The sequence below is a fragment of the Pocillopora damicornis genome, chromosome 4 (genome assembly GCF_964200805.1).
Source record: "Pocillopora damicornis chromosome 4, jaPocDami1.2, whole genome shotgun sequence".
NCBI classification, from domain to species: Eukaryota; Metazoa; Cnidaria; class Anthozoa; order Scleractinia; family Pocilloporidae; genus Pocillopora; species Pocillopora damicornis.
In genome coordinates this window covers 16,032,912-16,058,898 of record NC_142673.1, presented here as the reverse complement: position 1 = coordinate 16,058,898, position 25,987 = coordinate 16,032,912, and the positions used below count along the sequence as shown (strand labels likewise).

Sequence of the window (25,987 nt, the reverse complement as noted above, 5' to 3'; positions counted from 1 at the left end):
TTACACAACGCAAATACTTTTGCTACTAGTTACCAGTCTTTTGCCGTTGACCTTACGAAAAGGACTAGCTAAATTGCAGGAGAAACTACTCCTTAATTATCGAAGATCGATGATTAAAATGCTCATCGCTTAAAGACATCAGGGGGAGGAGGGACATCTGGAGGAGGCAAGGTCTGAATGTTAAGATGGCTCTCATAAATCCAGCAGCACTTTTGTTATTAGTGTGCGTGCTAATCCTCCGCGTTAACTCATCGGTTGACGACAAAGCTAGTACTAGCCATAACAACAATTCACATGAAAACGGAACACCAGGTCATGCCAGTGATCCGATACCGGAGCTCAAAGTGGCAAAGTTTGACTTTGCATATGTAGCTGGGCCACTGACGATCATTGTGTGGATTTTGATAGCAAGTTTTGCCAAACTCGGTAAGTGTTGACGACAAATGTAATGCTGAGGTAATTAGCGGCTTCGCTGGGAGTGGCGTGACTTTTCTTGTAATCTGACGATCGATTTCTTAAATATTTCAGTCACATATTGGGAAAATTCAGAATTTAAAAAACCGATATTCTCTTATAGTCTTCCATTTGTCTCACAAGCTGTCTTCGATTGTACCGGAGTCATGGTGAGTAGAATTAATTAACACAGCTGCCGACTTAATTTTATTCAGTGTTAGAGAGGCAGATATTTTTAAAGGCTGTCATTTTTTGCACATCATAAAATCAATACATCAAAAAATTGGGTCATCAAAATTAATTTAAAAAAACTTGAATTTATCCAATGGACTTTAGGAGCCTTTGGAGATACCGTGAATTCTGTAGTCGCGTTTTTTTTCTTCGTCCTTGATTAAAATGTAGATCGAACTGTGTTTGACAGCCGACCAGCCATACATCAAAAAATTGGGTAATCAAAGTTAACCTAAAAAAAAAACTTGAAGTTATCCAGTGGATTTTAGGAGCCTTTGGAGATAACGTGAATTCTGTAGTCGCATTTTTTCTTCGTACTTGATTAAAATGCAGATCGACCTGTATTTGACAGCCGGCCAGCCATTTTGTCTCTCTTGATTAGATCTGTTGTTGATCTTAGTTATGTACGTTATGTGTAGGTTGATATGGAAATCAAACATTGATTTAAAAAAAATAATGTCTTCTTCAGCTGCTTCATGTAGGTGAAATTTTGCCAAAAGACATCAGCCAGCTAAGAATTCCTTAGTGGTTGCCTTTTTGGCTGTGTGTGAATTGGACATATTTTTCATAGACATGGATTTTTATAATCACCTATTATTGTCCTTGTTTCCTGTGTGCCAAAGCTCTAGCATGTTGGTCAGATGTTCATTATTCATTTTGTAAAACTTAGTGTATTAATAACTGTCACAACTTAATTGCTGACACAATTTTCTGTTTTGAAATTTTTTGTTTTGACATAATCCAGTTCTTTATTAGTGACAGCTTTCAGTTTGATCTACTGCACACAAATTTGACTCTACTTGATGGCTGTTTCAACAATAGTCACATGATGAAGCAGATATTTCAAAATGCCAAATTTTATGCTGTATTATACACTTTCATTCCCAGCCCACCTTTCCTACATTTTTGTTTTATTCAGCTGTAGATCACAGATGACGTCAAAATCTGGTGATAACCAAAAAGTGGCAATCAAGGCATGTGCTAGCATGTCACCAATGTTCTTGCCACATTTGATTTCTTTCATAATCTATTATAATTGTACTGGCCTAAAGCATCTTAGATTCTATTTGTTTTATATGATAACAAAGCATATGTTGTTATTGGCAAAATCATCCAGGGATCTCATAACTGAGGAGCTCACTAACTATAAATGTTTTCAACTCCATATTAATTTCAAAACATTAATTGATAAACCCATCTGACTTCTTTTGTTGAAATAAAAAAAAATCACTGAAATCCAAGTGATTTCCTCTTTATGCATGATTTGGTTCAACTTATATATCGGTACTAAGAAATCTGCACCTATATACCTTGAACAAGTATCTCTTATTGTATTTTCTGATGATCAAGTTTTTCCTTTCAAGTAATGATTATTATATTTATTCATTGTTATTGATCAATTCCTTTTCTTCAGTTTGGTAATTGTTCTTGGAATCATCATTGGAGGAATAATGAAGTAAGAGATGAGGAATTATGTATAATTAAGTTGATATAACTTGAATGTAATAGGGTCACTCAGTTCACAGTACGTCTGTATTTAGATTTATGTACTGGTATTTGTGCTCAAATTTCTAAAAGCTTTCAATATAATTAATCCCTTTAAACTGAATAATTACACCAGTATCCACATGAAAACACTGGGTAGTAGAAGATGATAAAAAACATGGTTTAACTGTGATAAAGTTAACCCTTTAACTCCTAGAAGTGATTAACATTTAACTTCTTTCTATAATATTATGCACACAGGTAATGAGAATATTCAAAAAAATCAGGTGGAAGTTGTTGTCTTAATCCAACACCAAATTCTCATAGCTAATTTACAAGGAGATGTGTAGCAGCTAGAGGAGAGAATTAACAATCAGATCTTGGGACTTTAAGAGTTAAGGTCTTTCTGTTCCAGTCATCAAACAATTCTTAATTTAAGTTGTGCTTTAAGATGTTCTTTGATTAGATGTTTAAAAAGAGAGTCACCAAAGTTGTTTTTGAGTTATTCGAAACTAGAGGACTTGAAGGTATAGAATTCTCTCCTTGTGAACTGTATCAGACACATCTTCATCTTTTCTTCTGTTGGTGTGGTACTTAATTGGTAGTTGAGTCATTAAAACAGAGATGTTTTATTAAACTTCATAATAAACAACTGACTCAGTATTATTGTACTTTTGCCTTAATCCAGGGGTATAGGCATTCTGGATACAGTTCCTACCTTCTCATCACGCACTTTCTTTCTGTTTATGCTGCCACCGTAAGTTGTTTGTGTTGTAAATAATTTTAAAGCCTCTTTTAAATCTTCAGGGTTGGTTATCAATATTTTATAAAGGAATAAGTAACAGTGTAAAGTCACAAACAACATTACTTTTGAAAGTAAGGTAATGACTGTAACTATGCATTTTTTTTATATATCATACCCTTGTGTTTTTAGTTGTGTGACAAAAAGCTGGAAAAGGTCAGCCAGAAGACTTTGGTCTATAGCAAAGAAGATTTCCTCTCTAGATCCCTCCTAGCAAGCAATTTGTGTATCTTGCTTGATCTAATTTACATGACAATATTATTTTATGGTTTCTTTGTATTACTTTTTGGTTTCCAGAATTGTTCTTGAGGCTGGTTATTTTCTTCAGGACAAAGCATTTTTCAACAACATAGGAACAATCTTGTTGTATGCTGTTGTGGTATGTTTTATATTCTGATATTAAAACATTTTTTGTAATCTCTTTATCAAACATTACTTCAAACAAACCAATGTAAATTTCTTGCCAATGGATATTTTTATTGTTTGTGTATCTCTTATATCAAGTTTCCATCATGGTCTTACTAGATATGTCTAAAGCATTTGATAGTATTCGACACGACATCTTGTTATCCAAGCTACAAAATCTCGATTTTTCCCAGGGTGCGTTGAATTGGTTTCAGAGTTACCTTTCTAACCGACAACAGTGCGTTCGAATCGGTGACGCAGTTTCTAAAGTACTCCCACTTGAGTTCGGAGTTCCGCAAGGCTCTATTTTAGGTCCGGTTTTGTTTACAATCTATGTTAACGACCTCCTTTCTGTTCCTAAACGTTGTCTATCTGCCTCCTATGTTGATGATTGTAAATTGTATTTGTCCTTTTCACCTGCCGAATTACCCACGTCCATTCTCGCCTTAAACGAAGATCTTACGAGAATATCTCAGTGGTGCTGTAAAAACTCTCTTTTGATTAATCCGGACAAAACTAAGGTTCTAGCTGTTGGATTACCACAACTTTTAAAGAAACTGTCATCATTCAGTATAACACTTTTTGACAAAGAAATAACACCTGTGCCTGTCGTTAAGGACTTGGGTGTTCTTCTCGACACACACCTCAGTTATAACCAACATATCACTGAGATTGCCTCTAAATGCCTTTTTAAATTGTACCAAATTAACAGAATCAAGCACCTCCTGGATAGGAAAACACTTCTGTTAGTAATAAATTCATTTGTCTTTAGTAAACTCCAATATTGTTCAACTGTCTGGAGTAATACCAGCAGTAGCAATATTGACAAGTTACAAAAAGTCCAAAACTTTGCTGGGCGAATTATTCTGGGACTAAGAAAGTATGACCATATTTCGGATGGGTTGCGATCGTTGAAATGGCTTCCTATTAGAGAGAAACTCATTCTAAATGACGTTACTATGATGCACAAATGTATTAACAAGCTTGTTCCTGACTATCTTGCTGATATGTTTAAATCACGTTCTCAAGTCCATAATAGACAAACTCGATCATCTGGTGCTTTAGATATACCTTTATGTCGCCTGTCAACAGGGCAGCGCTCCTTTGCTTTCAGAGGAGCCAAACTCTGGAACTCCTTGAATGATAACATTAAGTCCTTAAAATGCCCCAGGAATTTTAGACGTCATCTTGCAAATGTTTTATTAAGTTGATATATTATATTATATTATTGATATATATTTTGTAATTATAATATTATTGTATTTACATTCTCAATTAATTTATATATTTGTATTTTTTTATTCTATTGAGCTGAAAAGCCCACTTAGGGAGCATCAATAAAGTGTGTATTCATGTATTCACGTGTATATACATACATGATCATTATTTTTTGGAGGTATTATCAGACCTGCATATAATGATATTGACTCGATTTATTTGTTTATTTGATGAAAGTATGATTGAGTGAGTGTTTTTTTTCTCTTTTTACTCTCTTTTTGTGGACAGGGAACAATTTTCAATACATTCACTGTAGGTAGGTATTCTTTATCTTTCCATTCACTACTTTTTTTAAAGCATAGCATCTCAATTCTTGAAAAATATTAATTCCTAAAATAGGCACATTTTCAAATTTCATCACCAGGTCTGTCATTGTTTGGGGTATCATGGAGAGATGGGATGAACTTGACTTTGATGCATACATTGACATTTGCAGCCCTGATTGCTGCAGTGGATCCAGTTGCTGTAAGTTGCCTGACTGTGAATAAAATTTTGGTACCTTGTGTCATGATTTTTAGCTAAGAACTGATCATGCTTTATTCAGGGTGACTTTTGATTATTTTTTTAGGTGCTGGCTGTGTTTGAGGAAATTCATGTTAATGTTATGCTCTATATCTTGGTGTTTGGTGAATCACTTTTAAATGGTAAGATGAGCTTTTCTGGGTCTCTTCTTTAATTGTTTTTCAAAGGTAATTCTTTTGAATTTAAAATGTGACTTGTTTTAGAGTTTCATCATTCTATGCTTTGTAACCTTTTTACTCCTAGAAGTGATTTACATGTAACCTCTCCCCATAATATCCATGCATTATTCAGAAAACAGTTGATGAGAATATTCAAACTTATCAGATCTAACACCAAATTCATGATACTAATTTACAAGCTAGAAGGGAGAACTAACTATCAGTTCTTGGGAGTTTAAGGGTTAACCTCAAGCTTTTGGATAAAATAATTTGGTCCTGGAACATACATCTCCTTGTTACATATCGAAAATTAATCAACTGGCTTTTTTTTTCTCAGATGCTGTGACTGTAGTTCTATACCATCTCTTTGAGGCTTTAGCAGGATTTGATGTAGTCTCTTACAAAGAGGTGCATTTTCATGTCAAATATGTAAATGAACACTGTTTTTTCCAAAGGCAATCAATTAGGAGCAACTCACCAAGTTAGTGTTATCATTGATCGAGTAATAGCCCTTTACACACTAACATCAGTATCCATATTCTCCATACTCTTCTCTCTGCTGGTTGGTACTGACAGGGAGAATTTGTTGAACAATCAAAGCTTTGTAGGCTGGGAATCATTTTCTTTATTCTCATGATCTTAATGAAATGATTCAGCAGTATTAGTGTTAAGAGAAATTAGATGCTGATCACTTTTGGAGTTTAAAGGGTTGATACAAGCATTATTTTTTTTTTTTCCCAATTGTGGTTTCTGTTAAAATGAAATATTCATATTAAAAATAAATTAAACAATCAACTCTTTCAGATCCTTATTGGCTTTGCTTCATTCTTTGTGGTCAGTATCGGAGGGACAACTCTGGGACTGCTGTGGGGTTTAGCCACAGCATTTGTAACCAAGTTTACTGATCATGTTAGAGGTAAGTTGTTACACTGTACAATCAGTTTGGTGGAGGACTTGACATGTAGGTATGCTGAGGGATCCAGTGGTCAATTTTACTCTTAGCAATGCATGCTTGGTTAGCCTTTGGACAGGAGTGAAGCTAGGGGTGACCTTGTTACAATACAAAACTTGCTGCTTTTCAAATGTAGATTACTTTGTTATCATGCTAACTAGAAACTGGTCTCTATCAAAACAAGGTCACCTTCAGCCTCACTCCAAATCAAAGGCTTGGCAACTGAGTACATAACTGGAAAATGGCGTATTGTGTCAGTCCCTTTCTTCAGATATGTGGCAGTTCCAAACTCATGATTGAAGCTTATTTTGAGATAAGACAATTAAGATCATATTGGCGATGAAAGTAATATATGGCATGGTGGGCACAAAAGTGATGATAAACTTAAGATAAATAATATTGATATTAATATCATGATTTGGTGAGCTGGAATGGCTTTTTTTCCTCAATTTTTTCTTGGTTCTCTTTTTGTAGTGATTGAACCCATCTTTGTGTTTATCATGAGTTACCTTTCATACCTAACAGCAGAACTGTTCCACTTGTCTGGAATTATGAGGTAATAAACATATCAGTGAATGGTCTTTGTCTGTGATATGTTATCTCTTTCCAGCACCAATTTAAAAACTAGATGAGGTTAAGAAAAACCAATCACCCAATCATTTCTTCATAAAGGTTACTAACAGTACCTTTAATAGATATATATCTTATTGAATGTTTTGGTGACTGTGTAGTATTGCTGGGTTTTTTTAAGAGCTGTGCTGTATTTTGATGATCCTGCAGAATGAGCCAAAATACCGACATACAGTAAAAATACTCAGCGATCAATACTACACAACAAAATATTTAATGAGTTATTTGTTATCCAAATGTTTTACTTTTTGGGCATTTCTTATCAGGCAGAAAAAGCAAAGTAGATCGAGAAGCATAGTGTGTGTAGGCAACCAGTTAAACAGTTATGTTTTTTTACAGTACAAAATAACCTACTGTCCAAATATTGAGTGATATTTATACTCGATTCACACATTATTTGTACTCCACACAGTGCATTGGGATAAAAATTTAATCAGTTACTGCTTAGCTGTACACAGGATTAAAAGAAAACTATCACATTAAGAATATGAAATAATATGAACCACATGCAAGTTAGGCAAAATACCTTCAATTATCTTTTGATGCTGATAAGTTATTCACTCGTGAAAAAAAAAATTTGTTCATTATTTAACTTATGCTTTCAAGAAAATACAAAATGCTCTCTAATGATAATAAATGAGGTTACAAGTCTGAACCATGAAATGCTAGTGAAAGTAATTTATAGTTAATAAACTTGATTACCTTATTCTCAATACAGTATTGTCACATGTGCTATTGTCATGAAGCCTTATGTTGAACTTAACATCTCAAGAAAGTCCCATACAACAATAAAGTACTTTCTGAAGATGCTCAGGTGATTTTGTCTTGTTTCATACTATTTTACGACTGTCTGAGTTCTAATTACTGTAAGTTCTGAATAGTCTTGTACACACTCATTCATCTTTATAGCAACTGCAAGTATGGTTAAAGTAAATGGCTTGAACCCAGCAGTTACAATAACCTGAGCATGCAGAAGTCATGTGACTCCAGTGATGTCTTCCCCTCAGACTGTTTCAGAACCACTCTGGCCCAGAAAATCATACCTTGAGCCACTTTCTTGTTTTTGCAAGTGAACATCATAGTTTTCATGTTGCTGTTGGTCTGTACAGTTGTGATAAATGGCAGGAAACTCCAAGCTGTGATAACATCAGTGACTTGCTGGGCTGTTGCCTCATGTGCCACCTTTTTTGTTCTTACAACATTTTTTAAATCATCTGTGATCTATCACTGAAGAGATGCGAGGAAAAATGGAAACATTTGTTTAATATGATTATAGGAAATCCTTCAGTGATAGGTTTATAAAAAAAAGGTTCTTATACATTTACATATTCAACCATGATTATCAGGAGGCCAAATGAAAACTAAAAGAACAAACAAATGAATGTTAATTGAAAGTTAAATGGGACGATGAAAGCAGCTAGGTGAGCAAACCAACAAATATTTGCTTACAAAATTGTCATTAATAATTTCTTTTTCTTGTATCTATTTGCAGTTCAAGTAGTGAAACTCTAATCTTTATGTTCCTTGGAGTGCAAGTGGTTAGCTGGGGTCATGAATGGAACACAAAGTTTGTTTTTGTCACCCTGGTATTTATCCTTGTTTTCAGGGCCCTAGGTGAGCTATACTTTTATCTTTTCTACTAATAATTTTTGTGCCTACTGTGCCTTCCTTCTAGCAAGGCTGTACACACTATGTTACAGTGTTGTGTAAGTCTGTGAACCTTCCGCAAACCTTTCATGGTTTTAAACATGGTGGAATATTGTGAGATAGTTGTATTGTCTCTTTTGTCTCATCTTGACTTGATCCATTGCACTAGGTACAGAGAGTGTACAAAGTGGAGAAGTTATGTATCAAAACACATTTGATACATACTTGATACATGTACCTACACTATTAATTTCCTGCCCTGTCCCAGTAGCCTGTCAACAGCCCAGTGTACAAACTGTTCTAACCAAGTCCTCCTTTTGTTACCATTTTCTCTTTGATAAGAGATGTTCATTAACCCCTCTGCATGTTTCACCAAAATTTTTTTGCTGCTGTACTCTTCTACTATACAGCAGTAGGCACATGCAGTCATAGACTGCTTTTTATTTTTCTTGATGCCACAAAGACTTTGAAAAATGTTAGAGAGGAAGCATGGAACTTTAACCCTTTGACCCCTTAGAGTGACTAGCATCTAATTTCTCCTTACATTATCACCCCTTAATCAAACATTTAGGTTATGAGAATAGAGGAAATGATCACTAATTATAGAAACTGACTCGATTGTTAAACAAATTCTCCTTATCAGCACCTAAGGAAATGTATAGAGAACACTATGGAGAATATGCATACTGAAGTTAGGGTGTAAAGGGTTGAACTATTCTATAATCAGGCTAGTGTATAGTAGACAGTACTTGTAAATACACATAATCCTTGTATGGTAAAGAACAAAACATGATACTGCAAGTCTAGAAGAATTACCAAACTTCTAAAAGTTAGACTGTTGTTGTTCTTCATGGTTTTGTATATGTATGTAATGTTAAGTTGTTTGTCTCCAAATAGAGTTAGGGTATCTAATGTATTGATCATGACATTTTAACTCCTATCTTGCGAGTCTTCATCAAGCAACGTGTTTGAGGGTCAAGTGTAACTGTTAGTTTTTTTATTTATTTCAGGGGTGGTCATCCTCACATTCCTTGCTAATAGATTTGGTCGACTTAATAAACTTAGTGCTGTAGACCAATTTATTATGGTAATCATCAATTTTATTGTTATCTGCTATGGCTAACTACATGAGCAGTACAAATTTGCTCTCTACACCCCTATCCATTGTTGGAAATACATTAATACAATGAATCACTCAATCAAAACCTCTAACTGTGCTCGTTAATTCAAAACTAGTGTTGATAAACATTTGATGTAAACCTTACACAAATGTATCTGTAAGTACCAAAATATGAGAACCTGGGTCCAGTTTTTCAAAGGCAGGTTAGTGCTAACCCAGGGATTAATTTATTTCATTGTTTTTTCCTTTGTTCAAAAGCCTTTTTGGGATAATTTTTTCTGTTCTTTTTAGAGCATCTAATCATAAAATTGGAGGAATGAAGAACTTAACTGATCTTACTTTTAAAGCTTTCAGATCTGACACCAGATTTCACGCTAACCCTGGTTGTCTTAAGCCAGCTTTGAACAGCGCGGGTTATTAGACTTTATAGACGTGGATTCCAATTGTGTTTTGGGATTCCCCACTAAAAATTGCTCCTTTTTTCTTTGTTTTTAGAGTTATGGTGGTATCAGAGGTGCTGTGTCATTTTCCTTGGCAGTTTTACTGGACGAACATCATTTTCCACAGAAGAACATGTTTGTCACGACCACAATTGTTATCGTCCTTTTCACAGTTTTCTTCCAGGTAAATGAGCCATATGGTGGTTAGCAAATTTTCTCAAGTTGCAAACGAACACCAGGGCGAAACTCTCGCTCTTCTACGCTAAATTCCGTAGCATTGCTCTTCAATCTTTTTAAAAGGCACAGTTGCACTCTGATAAAAGTCAAATGGAAGTAACAGATATTAGTATTATACATTATTATTTCTTATTGTTTTAGGGTATGACAATCAAACCTCTTGTGCGGATTCTTCATGTGAAACTGAGGGGAAAGGAACAGCTTACTATGTGTGTAGAGCTCAATGAAAAGGTAATTTTCCTAATCTGGTCGCGTCGTACAAAAGTTGCAAACCAGTCGTGTAATTGTATGTGGCTCGTGCTTTATTGTCGTCTCGCTTAGTAACTACACCGGATTCCTTATTTCTGTTCTCTAAAACAAGAATCCAGCAATTAATTAGGAGTGTTCATGCAATACTTCTGTTTGAAATACTGGGTGAATGTTAGTTACCCCACAAGTTTATTGTAATGATTCACTGGTCTCTGTTTATACTCGTAATTGAAGAGAAAGACTGGGATGTTGTGTAAAGAACCCAACGACTAACGAAGTTCCCATGCATAAAGTTGAAGTTGTCTCAAAACATTTAACACATTTTCATCCCTTTCTATAGTTTTTAGACCACCTTGTGGCTGGAATTGAAGAAATAAGTGGCCATCATGGTCATGGGTATTACTGGGTAAGAGTTTTCTGTTTGAGATTTGTGTACTAGAACAGTATTCAATTGAGTGTCCCAAGTAATCCGAATTTCATTGATATTGCTGTACTTCGCTCAGTGATTGGTCCAGAATACTCGTGCCACTCTCTCCGGCAACCAATTAAATGGAAAACTTAAACCAATTGCGACTTGGTCGCCCGCGTTTTCCCGCGCTTTAGGCAGTTTCTTTGTTTTTACTTTGAACTCCCGTTGGCTTTTGAAAACATTTTCCTTTTCCCTAAATGGCCGTTGTGATTTCTTTGGTGTTATGATACTCCATCAAAAAGTGCCCCAACTCATTTACTGATGTAGTTTTGTGATTTCTCTGACGTTTTCATAATTAACAGTTTACAACTGATATTTCCTCATCCTTCGTTCCTTAGTAAATTAAATTTGACAAATTGATAACTTGATAATTTCTGATATGACCAGTAGCCATGGAAGCTCTTTAATTGCACCTTTCCAGTTTCTTTAGCCTGAAGAAAAAGGGGTTGTTTTCTAAAGATAATTTTAAAAATGTGTTTTGTAGTATCATAATTACTTGGAAAGGGGGCTGAGGTTGAATGGGGAAAAATACAGTTTAAACCTCGACCAATCAAAGCACGCGTTTCTTTAAATCACATTTGCAATGGAACCATTTATTCTCATGATGGTTTTTGTTTTGCAGGAAATGTTTGAGTATGTACACACACATTATCTGAGAAGGTGGTTGATACGCGACGGTGATCGGTTTGTCCAAGATGAAGACATTTTGCTGGCGTACAGAAGACTGGCTTATAAGTAAGACAGATCAAATATATTTTGTTTTTAGTTGACGACATTAACTGTGATATCAAGGTGCTATGGGTTGTTAGTTCCATGATTACCGTGACGAATATAGACTACAATGTAGACAGCTTAAGAGCAGAGTATGGTAGAGTTCTATATAGTTGGTGTTGTTTGACCTTTTCATTCTTAAGAGTGTTTGGCTTCCAATCACTCCTTACAGTTTTAGCGTTGAATCAAATGTAAAGGTCCCGAGAATGAAGGAAATGATAATCAATTTGAGAAGCTCCTGATTGTCAAACAAATCTTCTTTGTCAATACTTTGGGAAGAGCGAAGAGAATAGTGTGCTGAATTTGACTATTAATGTTAGCGTGGAAAGAGTTAATGTGATTGGTGTAGTTTGGTGAAGTTGAGGTTGTTTAGTGGTGTTGGTACAGATCGGTAAAGTTTTGGTAGTTGATGAACATTGAAATACTAGCTTACTCGGAAGCGTACCGAAAGAAAACCGAAATTCAGTTAAGTTTGCTCAACGAATCTTTGAGTTTTTGTAATGGTATCAACGGAAGAGCCGTAGAGCTGATGAGCTATAACTTTTTACAGGGTTGAATTATGAATCGGGAAATAACTTCAAATTTTCTCCTATGTATAATCTTTCAGAGATGCCTTGACACGCTTAGAGAGAGAAGGGAGCGGATCAGCCATACATCCCTCAAAGTAAGGATTATCTCGCGAACATTCGCGTTTTTCAGTCTCATTATTCTTGGCTATCTTTCCTTTAGGATAATTCAGTGTTATCAACTGAGTTGAAAACGTAAATTGACCACCGTAAAGAGTTTAAAGCCTGAAGTTTCGAGCGTTAGCCCTTCGTTAATCGCTCTGACGAAGGGCTAACGCTCGAAACGTTAGCCTTAAAACTCTTAACGGTGGCCAATTTACGTTTTAAACTCAGTTGATAACACCAAATTGCCCTGTTATACTCTCCCGCCAACGCATCACCACAGTTTCTTTAGAAACTTATTCCCTTTCTTCATTTATTTTCCCCTCACACCAGCCAAACCGATGTGAAGACGAAAAAGCTCCGTTGGGGGTGGGAAGAGCTTTAACTTTTTGTGATATCCTGTAGGAGTCAATTACAGTTCGAGCCATACTAACAGGCTTAAATTCAACCTTTCTGAGGGTGATGAGCATTCCTGTCTGTTACATACTTGATACTCCCTCCTTCAGCGGTAGTAAAAATACTTGTTTATTAATCTTGCAGTATCCCAATTGAGCTGTTGGCAAAGAGTGCGTTTGAAGCGTCAGCCATCTGTGCAAAGTAAGTGGCGTTGTTAGCAGTGCACTTTGCCCCATTGACCCGTAAGAGTGACCAGCATCTAATTTCTCCTTACAATATCATCCCTGAATCACTCATTATAAAGTCACGAGAATAAACAAAATGAAACAAACTCTCCTTGTCAGCTCTGTAGGAAATGTATAGAGAAGAGTTTGGAGAATATGCATATTGATGCTATGGTATAGAGGGTCAAAGGTTACTCATTGTAATTAATTCTGCATCAAATTACCACTCCGTCTGAGTTTGACCTTGTTTCGGAAATTTTGAAGCCATAACGATCACATTATTTTTGCTGGATCAGATACCTTTTTCTTTACACGTTCAACGTGGCATGAAAAAGTAACTTCGTTTAAAACCTGTGTTCAGCCATATTCAAAGAGGAGTTATTCAGTCAAATGCAGCTATTAACTCATATATGCTCAAAGTGATTGATTGAATTTAAATCGCTTTAACTCTTAACACCCTAACATCAGTATGCATACCCATACCCATACATTCCGTAAGGTGCTGACAAAGAGAGTTTGTTTCACAATCAAGAGCTTCTTTGGTTGCTGATAATTTCCTGCATTCTCGTGACCTTGATGTGTGATTTAGGCATGATATTGTGAGGAGAAATTAGATGCTGGTCACCCTTAATGTACAAAGGGTTAAAGTTAATCGTATGGGAACCAGGCTAAATCATCGCTAACTACTCAGATAATAGGGCGACGCCTATCGTCCAATTAGAACTGAGTTGGTACTGAGGCCCTGTTTCACACGATGGCCTGTATCATTCCGATCTTTTCCAAACTGAGTTGATTGGGACAATGAAGGAAATTATGTAGAAACTAACCCTTACACCTTAACTATCATTAAACATAAATTTTACAGTGCTCTTCGTTTGTAAATGATTTAATTCATCTTGTATGTTTTTCTCCTAGTGATTCCGATGAGAATGAAGATGAAAATAAACCCATGCTAAGGTAAAAAAAAAAACTAGTGTACGATACTTTGGTAGTAAATTTAGATCTTTCAAAATTCTATCAGAGGTTCCAGTCTCTTAAGATAACCTTCAACATTAAACCTTAAACTCCTAGAAGTGATTAAGAAGTAACTTCCCCTACAATATCCATTCATTATCCAGCAAATAGGTAATGAGAATACTCAAACGTATCAGGTAGAAGTTGTTATCTTGATCTAACACCCAATTCTTGTAACCTATTTACAAGGAAATGTGTAGCAGCCAGAGGGGAGAATTAACAGTCAGATCTTGGGAGTTGGGGGGTTAAACCCTTTTTCTATACTCAAGTCTCTTTTGGAGCCTTTGGGGCGAATCCTCTCGAATCCTTGTTATTCGCTGTTGTCTCGCGATGTCGACCTTTCGTGTCACCTGTGCACATGTACGTAACCTTAGGGATTGACTTATTTAGTCGTTTTACAGATACTCTCAAATTTTCTGGTTCTTGAAGGTGGCTTGAAAATAGCCATCTATTGTGCAACCCCCTAAACGGTAGTACTTTTCTATTGTACGACGTTTAATTTTAATTATGCTGAAGATAAAAACTTTTGCTTTTAAATTTTAACACCTTGCTGTTTCTTCTACAGGGCGGGAGAAGATGTTCGTGTTCCTGATGCTATTCAAGTAGATTGGCGAGCGTCAGGAGGTACTGTAGTGTATATGTATATTTAAGCCTTAAACCCAAAACGTATGATTCGTAAGTCTAAAGCAGAATAAGAGACCTAATGAAAAAAAAATTAAATAATAAATACAATATGCAAGAGGGTAAAACTAATTGATGCAGTATTAAACGACACTGTTTTCAGTACTCACTCAAAAATTACCCCTTACTCTTCAGGGCCGGGTTGTTCAAAGCTGGGTTAAGATAACCCAGGGTTAGTATAAAATTTGATTTAAGATCTGAAAGCTTGAAAAAAAAAAATTCAGCTTAAATCTTTTTTTCTTCAATTTGTTGATTGAATGCTCTAAAAATAAATGAAGAAAATTACCCTCAAACAGCTTTTGAACAAAGAAATATAGAAACCTAGATTAAAATTTAACCCTGGGTTAGCGCTAATCGGCCTTCGAACAACTGGGCCCAGGATTGTAGTTGTTCATTCTAGCGTTTGAAAAACGTTTATTATGAATTTGGCATATTCCAGTAATGCTTGAAATCAAAGTTGTTCATGGACACATAAAAGTTCTGTCACAAGACAGAAACGCGTCAGTACATAAGAATCAAACAGCTTTGTCTCAAAATAGAATCTGGAATAAACATTTCGCCCAATTAACACTTTGCACCTTAACATCAGCATGCATGTTCTCCATACTGTTCCCTTTACGTTTCCTACGGTGCTGGCAACGAGAATTTGTTTAACAATCAAGAGCTTCCTTAGTCGGTGATCATTTCCTTTATTCTCTTAGCATTAATGTGTGAGTCATGGGTGATATTGTGGGGAGAAATTAGATGCCAGTCATTTTTAGGGGTCAAAGGTTTTAATGTTCATGACTCTTTAATATTTCAGTACCAAGTGGAGGCGAGCTTGAAATTCACGACACTTCTATGCACAGCTTAAACAATCTCATCGAAAGAAACAGAAGAAGTGTAAGTTTTATTACATAAATTTTCCATCAGTTCAATTTTCCACTTTCTTAGGCCCCTCATTTTTCATTTCCTTCTCAACCTGATGTGATTATTTCTTTCCGTTAACAGAGGCACAGGAAAATGTATAGAAATAATTTACTTGACGACGACGAAGATTTTCCTCGCTACCTTTTCCCCATGTAAGTACCTCTTTTTGTAACTATGGCAATCGTATTGAAACGCTTTTGGTTTTGCCGACCAAACCTTAAGACCCTAGGGAAAAATCATAGCATTTGTAAAACGCCAGTAACAACATAAACGGAAGAACATGCAATTGTTTTCCAGCACGTTAAAGGACGAAACACTTGTTAAACACGGATGAATGTGCAAAGCGTCACAGGCAAGGGGAAAAAAGGAAAACTGCGCAGAGCGCGTCAAGATTTGAATGCGTCTGCTTAGTTGAAAAAACTGAATGGCGGATACGATTGTTCGTGGCTAGTTTTTTTCCTTTGGAAAGGTCAAACTTGATGGAAAAGCTTTGTGAAGGCAATTATTTTATAATTGAGTGGAAAGACCCATAACCAAAACAATACTCAACACTGAAAACATCGCTCGTCATAACCACTCCAACACTTATCAGCTTAATTTTGGGCACACCTGCACAATATAAAAATTTAAAGCTTCTATTCTTCTACAAGGAATATTTCTTCATCTGAGCACCTATCTTCCTTAGCTGATTTTTCAATTTACTCTTTCTTACTGGAACAGAGGATCGAAACGAAACAATTACTACAAGAGAACTTAAGAAGATACGTTTCTGAGACGTGGACGGCAACTGGAAGAAGCCTAAAACTAACATTGGCTCGCTTTGACGCTAATGTATCAGCCGTAAAGTCGTCTTTTGAGGATTCTAAACCAAATTGGGCCGACCAGGAATAAGAACTTTTAACTTCCGGCCGCTGTCCGCATCTCAAAAACGTTTGTGCTTCAGCTCCCTTCTGATGAATTTTGTGTTACTTGAATGTCGCGTCGCCGCAAAATCACAAGAGACCAATCATTTTTTACGAACAATTTCCTTTAATCCCTTCGTTAATCACTATCGCTGTCACAGACCAAGTCCTTTTCAGGAATACTTTTCTCATACATCCACACTACGCTTCTGGTTACTTCTGGGTCGACGTTATGCACTGTAATATCCAACATACTCTCAAAATTAGTCACCCTATTCGATGGTTACCTCAATTTTATTTTCTTTTTATTTCTTTGGTACCAGGAAACCAAGGGAAACGGCTTATCAAAACCAGCTTTTAGTGAATTCGAAACCTATTCACTTTCATCATAAACATAAACCAAGGCACCACCACAAACGACACAAGCATCATAAGCGACATGAACAGCCTCCCAAGAAACAACTGTCTGCAATCTTTGAGGAGGATGAGGTACGTTTGTATCCTCAGCGATATGTGCCGTTCCAGGTCCCGTACGAAAAATACAACAGTCAAATTTAGGGTAGCGCAAATGGATCAATTCTAACAATTCGTGCGCTAATTTCAAGCGTAAACTTTTCTGTCTTCCAGGCCGGACGGACTTCTCCATCAGCTGAATATCCAATAGGTCCCATTCCCTCGAGCAGCGAGGATGAAGAGCCTGGTATATCTTTTGAGGCAAAGCCAAAGGGCAGAATAGGACGATATCCTTCCTTTGAAAGGTTGGTGTGTTATTAAAAGTCAGTGTAACCAGTAGCAAAGGCTTCTGTATCCCTTGTTTCCGAGATTCAGTGGTAGCCAGTATATATGAGTTTGGTTTTCCAATTTAAATCCATTCATCCAAGACCTAGTCTCGTACACAGCCTTTCTTTGGAATGTCACACAACGCTCCTCCTAATTTTTTCGTGACATCCGAAATAACGGTTCGCAAAACTAAAAGATCACAATATTAAACAACTTGAACTAAAGAAGTCTGAAAAAATGCAAAACTTAAAGCCAATCAGTGGCACGAATGTGCAAAGTTGGAGACGGATTACAGTTGGGTGAAAAACGTCGGCCCTACTTATCAGGATAGATTATAAATGGGTAGGAAGGAGCAACAAATTGCATCTGATAACTTCCAAATGCGGTTTTTGATCTCAACATAAATAAATCAAATAGAGCCACTTCAAGGAGTAGTAACTGTTACAATATCAATGCAGTGCCATAAAACAGGTGATGGCGTACGCAAAGGTATTCAGTTGGACTGTGTGATCTTGATAAAGCACAAAATTATCCCAATGTACTAGCCACATAAATGTAAAATAGCTAGCGCTTTACAATCTGGTTTTAAAATATTAAATATCATCAAAACAAGGCCATACATCGTGATTAACGTCACAAACTTCTCTAATTTTCTTGCGCGCTTTTACGCTGTCTAAGACCTGCAGTTTCCACAGAAATGTGCCATGCATTTCCATTGCAAACGATTTGCTGATGTGTGAAATGCATGTTATTTTATTTTTTATTAGCAAAGACGCAGGTTCTGGCGAACCATTCCTTAAGAATGAAAATAATGAAGATGCCAAAGAAAATGACGACAGTAAACCCACCGGAGATTCACCGACAGAGCCTGATAGTGTTCCCTTGGATTCGTTTGTGGTGCAAGTAGATAATGACGAAGGAAAAGAAAAGATTGCTGAAAGCAAAATGTAACGACGGAATTTAGTTTATTGTAGGTTTAATGTAGAATCTTTCCTTTAAGGTAAAAGTAAAAGAAAATGAAATAAGTATTTTAAGCGCTTACTTATGACAAGTAACGAAGGTATAGAAAGTGTGACAACTGGTAATAACGTCTCGCGTAACGTTTCACGTTACCGAACGATTCTCTTTATTTATCGAAAAGCATGTGCTGTCTGATCTAGCAAGTTGAAAGGCATGGGAAATGACAAAATTTCAGCAAACCTATTCGTGCTAACAAACCTGTGAAAAAATAAGCTAAACCACGCATGTTACTGCCCTGATCAAAGACGGCGAAGAAAAAAAAAATGTTCGCTAAACTGTACACATTACAGCTGATAAAACTCAGTTTTCCTGTTAATTTTTTGTATTGGAAAATAATTATCTAGTCTAACTTTCACTTCTAAAAACTTTGAGTTTTGCTGTTTTTGTTCAATATTGGTCTTATGTAGACAAGACATATAGGAATTGATTTACATTTCTTTTGGAAGTCAATAAGTCTTTTTTTGTAGTAAAGTTGACAGAAATGCAAAGGATATAAAAGCATAAGAATTCTTTTTGTTATTTTTTAAAATTTTGTCTTGATAATTCTTGTAAAGAAAAGAAAAGTTTTCACAATGTGGCCTTTAGTTGTCCTTAGCAGTTTAACTTGCTTATCATTTAAATTTTGCCAGTTATTTGACTCAAGTTTTACTCATGTATATGCATAAAAAAAATACACCAAAGTAGACTTTATTGGCTTCGCATGATAAGTTATTGAAGTGGAACATTAGGGATGTTACTCACTGTGAATTTGAACCTATTCAAGTCTTGATTGCTTTGCAAATTGGATCACGCATGGAAGGGTCACATCAAAATGAACCAATCAGGCACATTAGTATGAACTACAGTACTTTAAAACCCAAAAATGGTGATCACCAGAGTATTTAAGGATTGTTATTGTAGAAATGATGAATAAGGAAAGAGCCAATCAGTGGTGAGAAAACTAAACTGCAACACCAACCATAATTTGTGGTTTTGAGGATTTTTTTTTTCTCATGGCCTGAACTTTAACCCTTTAACTCCCAGAAGTGATTAACATGAAACTTCTCCCTATCATATTCATACATAATCTGGCAAACAAGTAATGAGAATACTCAAAAGTATCAGGTAAAAGTCTTTATCCTGATCAAACACTTAATTCTCATAAATTATTTACAAGAAAATGTTTAGCAGCTAGAGGTGAGAATTGACAGTCAGATCTTGGGAGTTAAAGGGTTAACATGATTGGTTGGTATACCAGTTGACTTGTCAGAACCAAAAAAAGTTTTTGACCATTTCTGAGTCTCTCATTAAGTCCCACTGATCCATTTTGCAAAACAATATAAACTGAAAACTTAAAACCACTCAATTTTTGATTGGTGGTTTGCAATTTAGAGCTGTGTTTGAATTTCATTACCTGTAAATGTTTTTGAAATATTAACTAAGCTAGTAATCAAAGTTTGAAATTCAACCAGTTCTTTCATAGACTGTTACTGTTCATTGAATTTCACCTTAAATATGAATTTGTTAGGAGAATTGGGTAAAACTGAGAAGGGGGCAACCCCCATAAATTGATGGGTAACCTGAAGATTAACCCATCAGTATTAAACTGTTTTAAAGGAAATAATCTTAAAATTGCAGTTGCATGCTACTTAATATTTAAAAACCAGGCAAATAGTTGGTGAAAATACAGGTTTAATGCTATTTAATAGTAAAAATTAGCAGGTTTTTAGTAAGTAGTTGTTGTAATTAGACGTAGTTAGATGTAGTAAGATGTGGTAATGTTTTTAAATAAGATTTAGCTATTTATTAACATGTGGAAATGCCAGGCAATTATTTAGAGTTAAATTAAATATTGAAATTGTGGAAATGCCACATTGAGGTGGTAAAATGAGACAATTGCAAGAAGAAGACATGCACAATTGTTTACTTTAAGCTAATAGCTGTTTGCAATGAAAGTAGAGAATGATCTTCATCTTTTTAACTTACTGGCAGTAAATTACTAGAATGATTAATTAATCAATAAATTTTGTAGTTTTTAAGAAAATAAACCTATTTTTGGATATTTATTTGTTCCTTTTGTCTGTTCTGTATCCATTTTGGCATTTGCCAAGTGAAAAGAACTAAATGAAATGCATATAAAACACTTGTCTCTTTTGCAAAAATATCCACCAGAACACCATGGGTTATGTAAATTTTGATCACCCAGTCTACTGGTACAACACAAAGACATAGCCAAGAATAACCAGCATTACATTAAGAGTTGAGTGATCACAATGGTTTTTTTTCCCATTTCTATGGACTTTTGCAATGGCTTATGCTTGGGAAGGGAGAGTGCCCGTAGTCTAGAAATTATGTTCCCTTGTTTTTAAACTTACACATAGTTATTCAAAGTACATAAGTTAGACTATGTAATCACTGCAGGCTAAGTGGCCTAACCACTGTCTTTTTAAAATAGGAAGACATTTCTTGAAAAGTGGCATTCCTCCAATAATACATTTCTCTAAAGAAAGGAAAATGGTAACAGGAAAAAACGATGGGTTTGTGGATAGATAGATTTGGCCTTATCTGCAAAAAGCTTGCTGGAATCATGAACACATTAAGGGTCAGACTGTGCACAACAGTGGCACATGTTTAAAAAAAATTTGCACTCCTAAGAAGAAGCCAGTAATCTCCTGGTGCATACAGCAGCCTTTGACAAGATGAGTAACTGAAAATCTTTCTTATTTTAATGGCAAAGGTTAAATATAACCACTTTATACCTTTTCAAGGATTCCCTCTTGATTTGTGACTCGTGGGAAAATAAATTCATATCATAATAGCCTTGCCCCAGTATAGAAAACAAATTTAATTGATATTGAACATTTCACCAGTTTTCTTAGATCTACTGTTCTGCTGCAATCTCCAGTAATTTTCATGACAGTTCAGTTCTTTAACAAGAAATCTCACAGAACCAGACAAGCACAAGCACATGATTCCTCAATAGTGACCAACAAAGTGCAGTGTACATTTGGAATTTACCATTTGTCCACATTTATAGGCAACAAGACCCAGCAATTAGAATCTCTTCAATCCAACAGTCCTGTCAAAAAGAGTAGGTTGAAGGAAGTCTCCATCTTTGTCCATAAGGAAAAAGAAACGATGCCCTTTTATCTTCAGTGACACATGAGCCTTTGTCCCTAAAAAGAAAAGAACCAAGCATGAGAAATTTGTTGACCACAAGAGTCTAAAAGGGAGATCCAAGTTAGCCTGCAGAAGAGGCAAAACCTTTTTGCCTTTTAAAGGCAAAAGGAGACAAGCGCAAGGCAAGTGCAAGGTGAGTGCAAAGCACAAAAAGAATACTTATTTTTTTGTGCTCCTCCCCTTATACCTGACTCGGACTTTGCGCCACCTTGCACTTTGCCAGAAAAGTAAAGAAAACCAAGCAAGGGCAATTATGGAATTACTTTCAACATTCAGCTGAAAACTGCTCAATGATCAGATTGATTACTTCCCAAGTGGACTATGAGCAGTTCCGCTTTCTCATTTAATCACCAGAGGAGTCAAACATATTAAAGAAAAAAAAAAATCAGCCCTTACTGTATGAACACTCAAAGCCATAAGCACACTGAAAAAGGGGATTCCAAGCAAAGAGAGGGGGAACACTTCTTCACAAGTCATATGGTATATCTGCAATCTTATTCATGAATGACCTGAGAATCAAATTTATAAAGGCTAATCTCTTAATATGATAGGTTACCTGTTCTGGAACCTCCACAGGACACATCAGAAATTGGCACTGTAAATGACCGTGTACCTCCCAAAGGGGTGTGTGTTACCACCCTTAAATTGTTTCCTTGAAGGACCAGCCGATTTATACTCCTGTGATTGTGCCATACATTTGTATATGAAAATCAAAACAAAACAAAATATAGAATAAGTCATGATTCTCTGATTTTGATCACTTTATAGCAGAAATCATGATTTTTCAAACTGAAAAAATTCACAATATTTGTAATATCAAGAATGGTTTAAAATATTTAATGACCTTTCAAACATGTCAAATGCACACATTAAATTAATACCTGAAACTATAAAGAAACCCAGATGTGGTGAAAAACAGTCCCATAACCACAGCAATACCAGCCAATAATGCAGGATTGTCCTAGAGATTGTCAACAGACAAAGCATGACTTCAATCCTTATAATGTAATTATAGTAATGATAGTAGAATAAATTCTCCTTGTCAGTGCCATAGGAAATGTTAAAGAAGCAGTATGGAGAATATGCATACTGATATGAGGGTGCAAGTGGTTAATATGTTTGTTATATGTCCTAACATGAAAGGAAGATGCAGTGATTAGCTACCTGGACTCTAGATTGAAAGGAGAGAGCTGGGTTTCAGTCCTCATCATTTCATTGTGTTTTATTCTTAGGCAAGCATGTGAGACACTTCTCTCTCAAAATTCCCTCCCTCCACACGAATGATTATTTCAACAAGCATCCAAACCATTTCAACAAGAGAGTAACTCTGTGGATAGTTATAACTGACCTCCATAAATCTGACAATTTTCCATGAATCTTTTGACTTTGAAGTAACATCAAGAATTTCATCCTGGCTTCTGTTCCTTTTAAGATTGACAAGGTCGGCCAATTTTACTTGGCTTAAGTTGAAATATGCCATCCATGACCAAAAGATAAACTGGCTGGCACAAGCAAAGCCAACCAGACGGAAAAATTTCTGGCGATTGTAGTAATAGAGTGTCACATCTTTTACGTCTATTTCCTTCTTCTTGGCATACGATGACAGCCTTACTTCCCTTAGGTTCTGAAGACAGTGCAAAATTGATAACACAATAAACCAAAATAAAATTAATGATTGTGAGTATATGAAAATCACATCTAAACCAGAATGCTTCTATTACAGCTATAAACAAAGATTTTCCTTTCAAAACTTAACCAATATAGATTATGAAAAACTTAGTTTAGTTTAAATTTTTGCTTTTATTTTAGCTGTTATCTTAAATATCCACTGAAAGGTATTGTGTTTATCATTTGATGGTTTCTCTAAATTATGCATGTGCATTTTCAGAGCAGGTTAAAAAAAACTGGCTTTGAATAGTTTGTTGCTTCCTTGTAAACAAATTCAGTTGAGCTTATATTAGAACTGCCTGGCATAAGCTTTCACCGGTCACTACTGTTATAACTGATCAACATACAACTTCTTCTCAAAACGTCATAAATTTACAAATATACATAAATACTCTTATATTGTCTAATTAGTTAGCTTTAGTTGTTGGATTTTTCCCGCAAACAAGTAAAGGCAATTGATAAATGACGCAGTTATCCGTTAGAAGGTGCTACTTCAAAGTGTATCTCTGTCAATACAACACCTCTAAACCAAAGAAATAGAGAGAAGTAAAGTGCAGAATCGTCAGATATCCACAATAGATTGATCACTTCAGATAAAATACGAGATATAAATACCTTTAAGCACCTTACGTAGTGTAAGATTGAGACTGACGGTGCCTTTCTTTGAAGAAAGGAGACAGAGAAGAGAAACATTGGGATTGCTCAGCTGTCCGCCATTTTGAGAGTTATCTAGTGCCAGTCTCCACGCTAAATTGTCCGACCGATGACGAAAATGTTGGACACTCTACTGTGAGGGAGATATTTGTGCGCGCCAAAAGTATGAATCTTAAGATCAAAATCAGTCGTTAGTGCAAGCAAAATATCTTTATTGTAAATAAATTTAGTGACCGGTATAAAATGGTCAATCGTTAGTGCTGAACCCCAATCGTTTGTGTTGTTGCACCAAACGTCGTTGTAAAGCTCTAAATATAAATCACTGGTGTTCTGAGGCATGGGCAGATCGATAGAGAAAAAAAGATCAATCGTATTTTTAAGCATCAATCGGTAATTTTAAACCCTTATTGCTTATGTCACTTTTAAAATACAGCAATCATAACAATGTCAATCACCGGTATTGCCACCAATCGTTTATGAGGAGTAGAAATACCGATCATATATTAAACCATTGAAAAAGGGATTTATTATTATACTGTTATTTCATTTTATGGTATTTTGGTGTTTAGTTTTCGAAACAAATCATACGGCAGTATTTCAACATCTTATCGATCGCATGGGTTTTAAGTATTCAAAACAATCCAACTTTTAATCGCTTATTATTCTGCGCACACCCGTCGGTTCCAGGCCTTTTTCACTGCAACCGGAAGTAACTGTTGTGAGCAGCAAGGCACACATAGCGCGAGTTGAAATAACACTTATGACGCTCGCATCACTTTTAGGCTGACTAGGTGACTTGTACCTCACTTCGCAACAAAGCTTATTCGAAGACTAAACTTGTTCGTTTCCCCAGGACGCTCTATCCAGTTAGTCAGTGAAAGAACTGCAGCTCAAGAAGCCCGTTCAGACTCCCCCCCTCCCCCAGATCAACAGCGTATCTGGACCATGTTGTTAGAGAGGAGCCCATTTTCCGGCGCTTCAGGGTGGGCTGAGATTCGCTACTAGTAAAATAACCTAAATAGACTTGTGCTGTTGATTCTAATTCGCAAGTCTTCTCTCTATAAATTACAGATGTCACTGTAAAAAAGTGTAGAGAATGAAGTGCTACATCAATAAAAGATCTTCCATCTGATAAAATTATTTCTCCTTTAATATATACTATTGTCTGAATAGTATATTGGTATAACTGTAGGGAGACGTTACACGTTAAAGAATTTTTAACTGTCAGAGTCTGAGAGTGAAAGAGTTGAAGCAGACACACGATGCATGAACGGGAAATTCTGAAATAAAAAGAACAAAGATGCATTGTTTTTCTATTTAAGGAGGAGAAGCTGGAAAGCGGTATAATTCTGTTTGAACCAATTTAAATCATCAACTCGGTTGATAAAACCAAATTATCTTGCTACAGCCCCCAGCGACGCAGCACCACGGTTTCTTTAGAGTCTCAATCGCTATAATCAAACCTTCCTGTTGAATTGCTGCAAAGTAACGACTTCTTAGCTTCCCTCCTGTACACAACATCCTCTTTCTTTAAGCTCACGCGGGCTCATTTCCCGAACAACGCCTTACAATAAAGCCTGCGGTTTTAGTAGCACAAAGCAATGGGGTGTTTCCTAATCATACCGAAGCCAAAGTTGGTTACATCAAGAGAAGACTTTATGACACATTTTTAATGGGGAAAACAAAGATTTATGTATCCAGTTTTTAAAAATTTCTCCTTTTTTTACGGCGGTATGTTTTCCTTCTCTTTTGTTAGCGGCGTTAACCAGTTGTCTCTACATACTGTCTCCACCTTTAGATAGTAATAACGAAGAGGTCTGATGTGCTTAAGGGGAGAAAGCGAGCGTGAAGCCACACACGCTAGCGTTGATGGCTTCAAAATCCCAAATTGAGGGCAAAAAGTTGTTTCGTTTTAGCTGCTTCCTTAGCAAAACGAGCTCCTCACTTGTAAAAACTATCCTTGGTCATTCGAGCCTATTCCCGTTTGTATCCTCAAATAATTGTAACATGCCCTTTGATGTTCTGAAAAAACACATTTTAGATTGAGACTAAGTGCTTTCTGC

At 36.0% G+C, this 25,987-nt stretch overlaps 2 protein-coding genes across 2 annotated transcripts; one reads left to right on the top strand and one right to left on the bottom strand.

Moving 5' to 3' along the window:
* The first annotated feature begins 34 nt into the window (after window positions 1-34).
* On the top strand, window positions 35-20,484 carry LOC113686700 (Na(+)/H(+) exchanger beta). The gene is made up of 27 exons (XM_089203298.1): window positions 35-426; window positions 578-623; window positions 2,099-2,140; window positions 2,858-2,926; window positions 3,269-3,350; window positions 4,883-4,910; window positions 5,019-5,119; window positions 5,223-5,298; window positions 5,672-5,742; window positions 6,139-6,250; window positions 6,761-6,842; window positions 7,635-7,730; window positions 8,409-8,530; window positions 9,574-9,650; window positions 10,179-10,307; window positions 10,502-10,591; window positions 10,950-11,015; window positions 11,701-11,813; window positions 12,457-12,513; window positions 13,058-13,114; window positions 14,053-14,094; window positions 14,717-14,775; window positions 15,635-15,714; window positions 15,823-15,893; window positions 16,967-17,132; window positions 17,271-17,401; window positions 18,191-20,484. The coding sequence occupies exons 1-27, from the start codon at window positions 186-188 to the stop codon at window positions 18,372-18,374; spliced, it is 2,490 nt and encodes an 829-aa protein (XP_089059424.1). The 5' UTR covers window positions 35-185; the 3' UTR covers window positions 18,375-20,484.
* On the bottom strand, window positions 20,098-23,997 carry LOC113686702 (transmembrane protein 223). Its single transcript, XM_027204352.2, has 5 exons — window positions 23,886-23,997; window positions 22,951-23,226; window positions 22,484-22,563; window positions 22,159-22,280; window positions 20,098-21,598 (listed from the first exon to the last, which is right to left on the bottom strand). The coding sequence occupies exons 1-5, from the start codon at window positions 23,961-23,963 to the stop codon at window positions 21,477-21,479; spliced, it is 678 nt and encodes a 225-aa protein (XP_027060153.2). The 5' UTR covers window positions 23,964-23,997; the 3' UTR covers window positions 20,098-21,476.
* Window positions 23,998-25,987: the final 1,990 nt, after the last annotated feature.

Bases quoted from the DNA above. Each gene is read 5' to 3' on its own strand.
- LOC113686702 (XM_027204352.2), bottom strand. From the start codon at position 23,963: ATGTTTCTCTTCTCTGTCTCCTTTCTTCAAAGAAAGGCACCGTCAGTC. The intron at 23,227-23,885 runs GTATTTATATCT...CACTGTCTTCAG, and splicing joins ACTACGTAAGGTGCTTAAAG to AACCTAAGGGAAGTAAGGCT. The intron at 21,599-22,158 runs GTAACCTATCAT...TTTTCTTTTTAG, and splicing joins CTGTGGAGGTTCCAGAACAG to GGACAAAGGCTCATGTGTCA.
- LOC113686700 (XM_089203298.1), top strand. From the start codon at position 186: ATGGCTCTCATAAATCCAGCAGCACTTTTGTTATTAGTGTGCGTGCTA. The intron at 5,299-5,671 runs GTAAGATGAGCT...TTTTTTTCTCAG, and splicing joins TGGTGAATCACTTTTAAATG to ATGCTGTGACTGTAGTTCTA. The intron at 7,731-8,408 runs GTGATTTTGTCT...ATCTATTTGCAG, and splicing joins TACTTTCTGAAGATGCTCAG to TTCAAGTAGTGAAACTCTAA.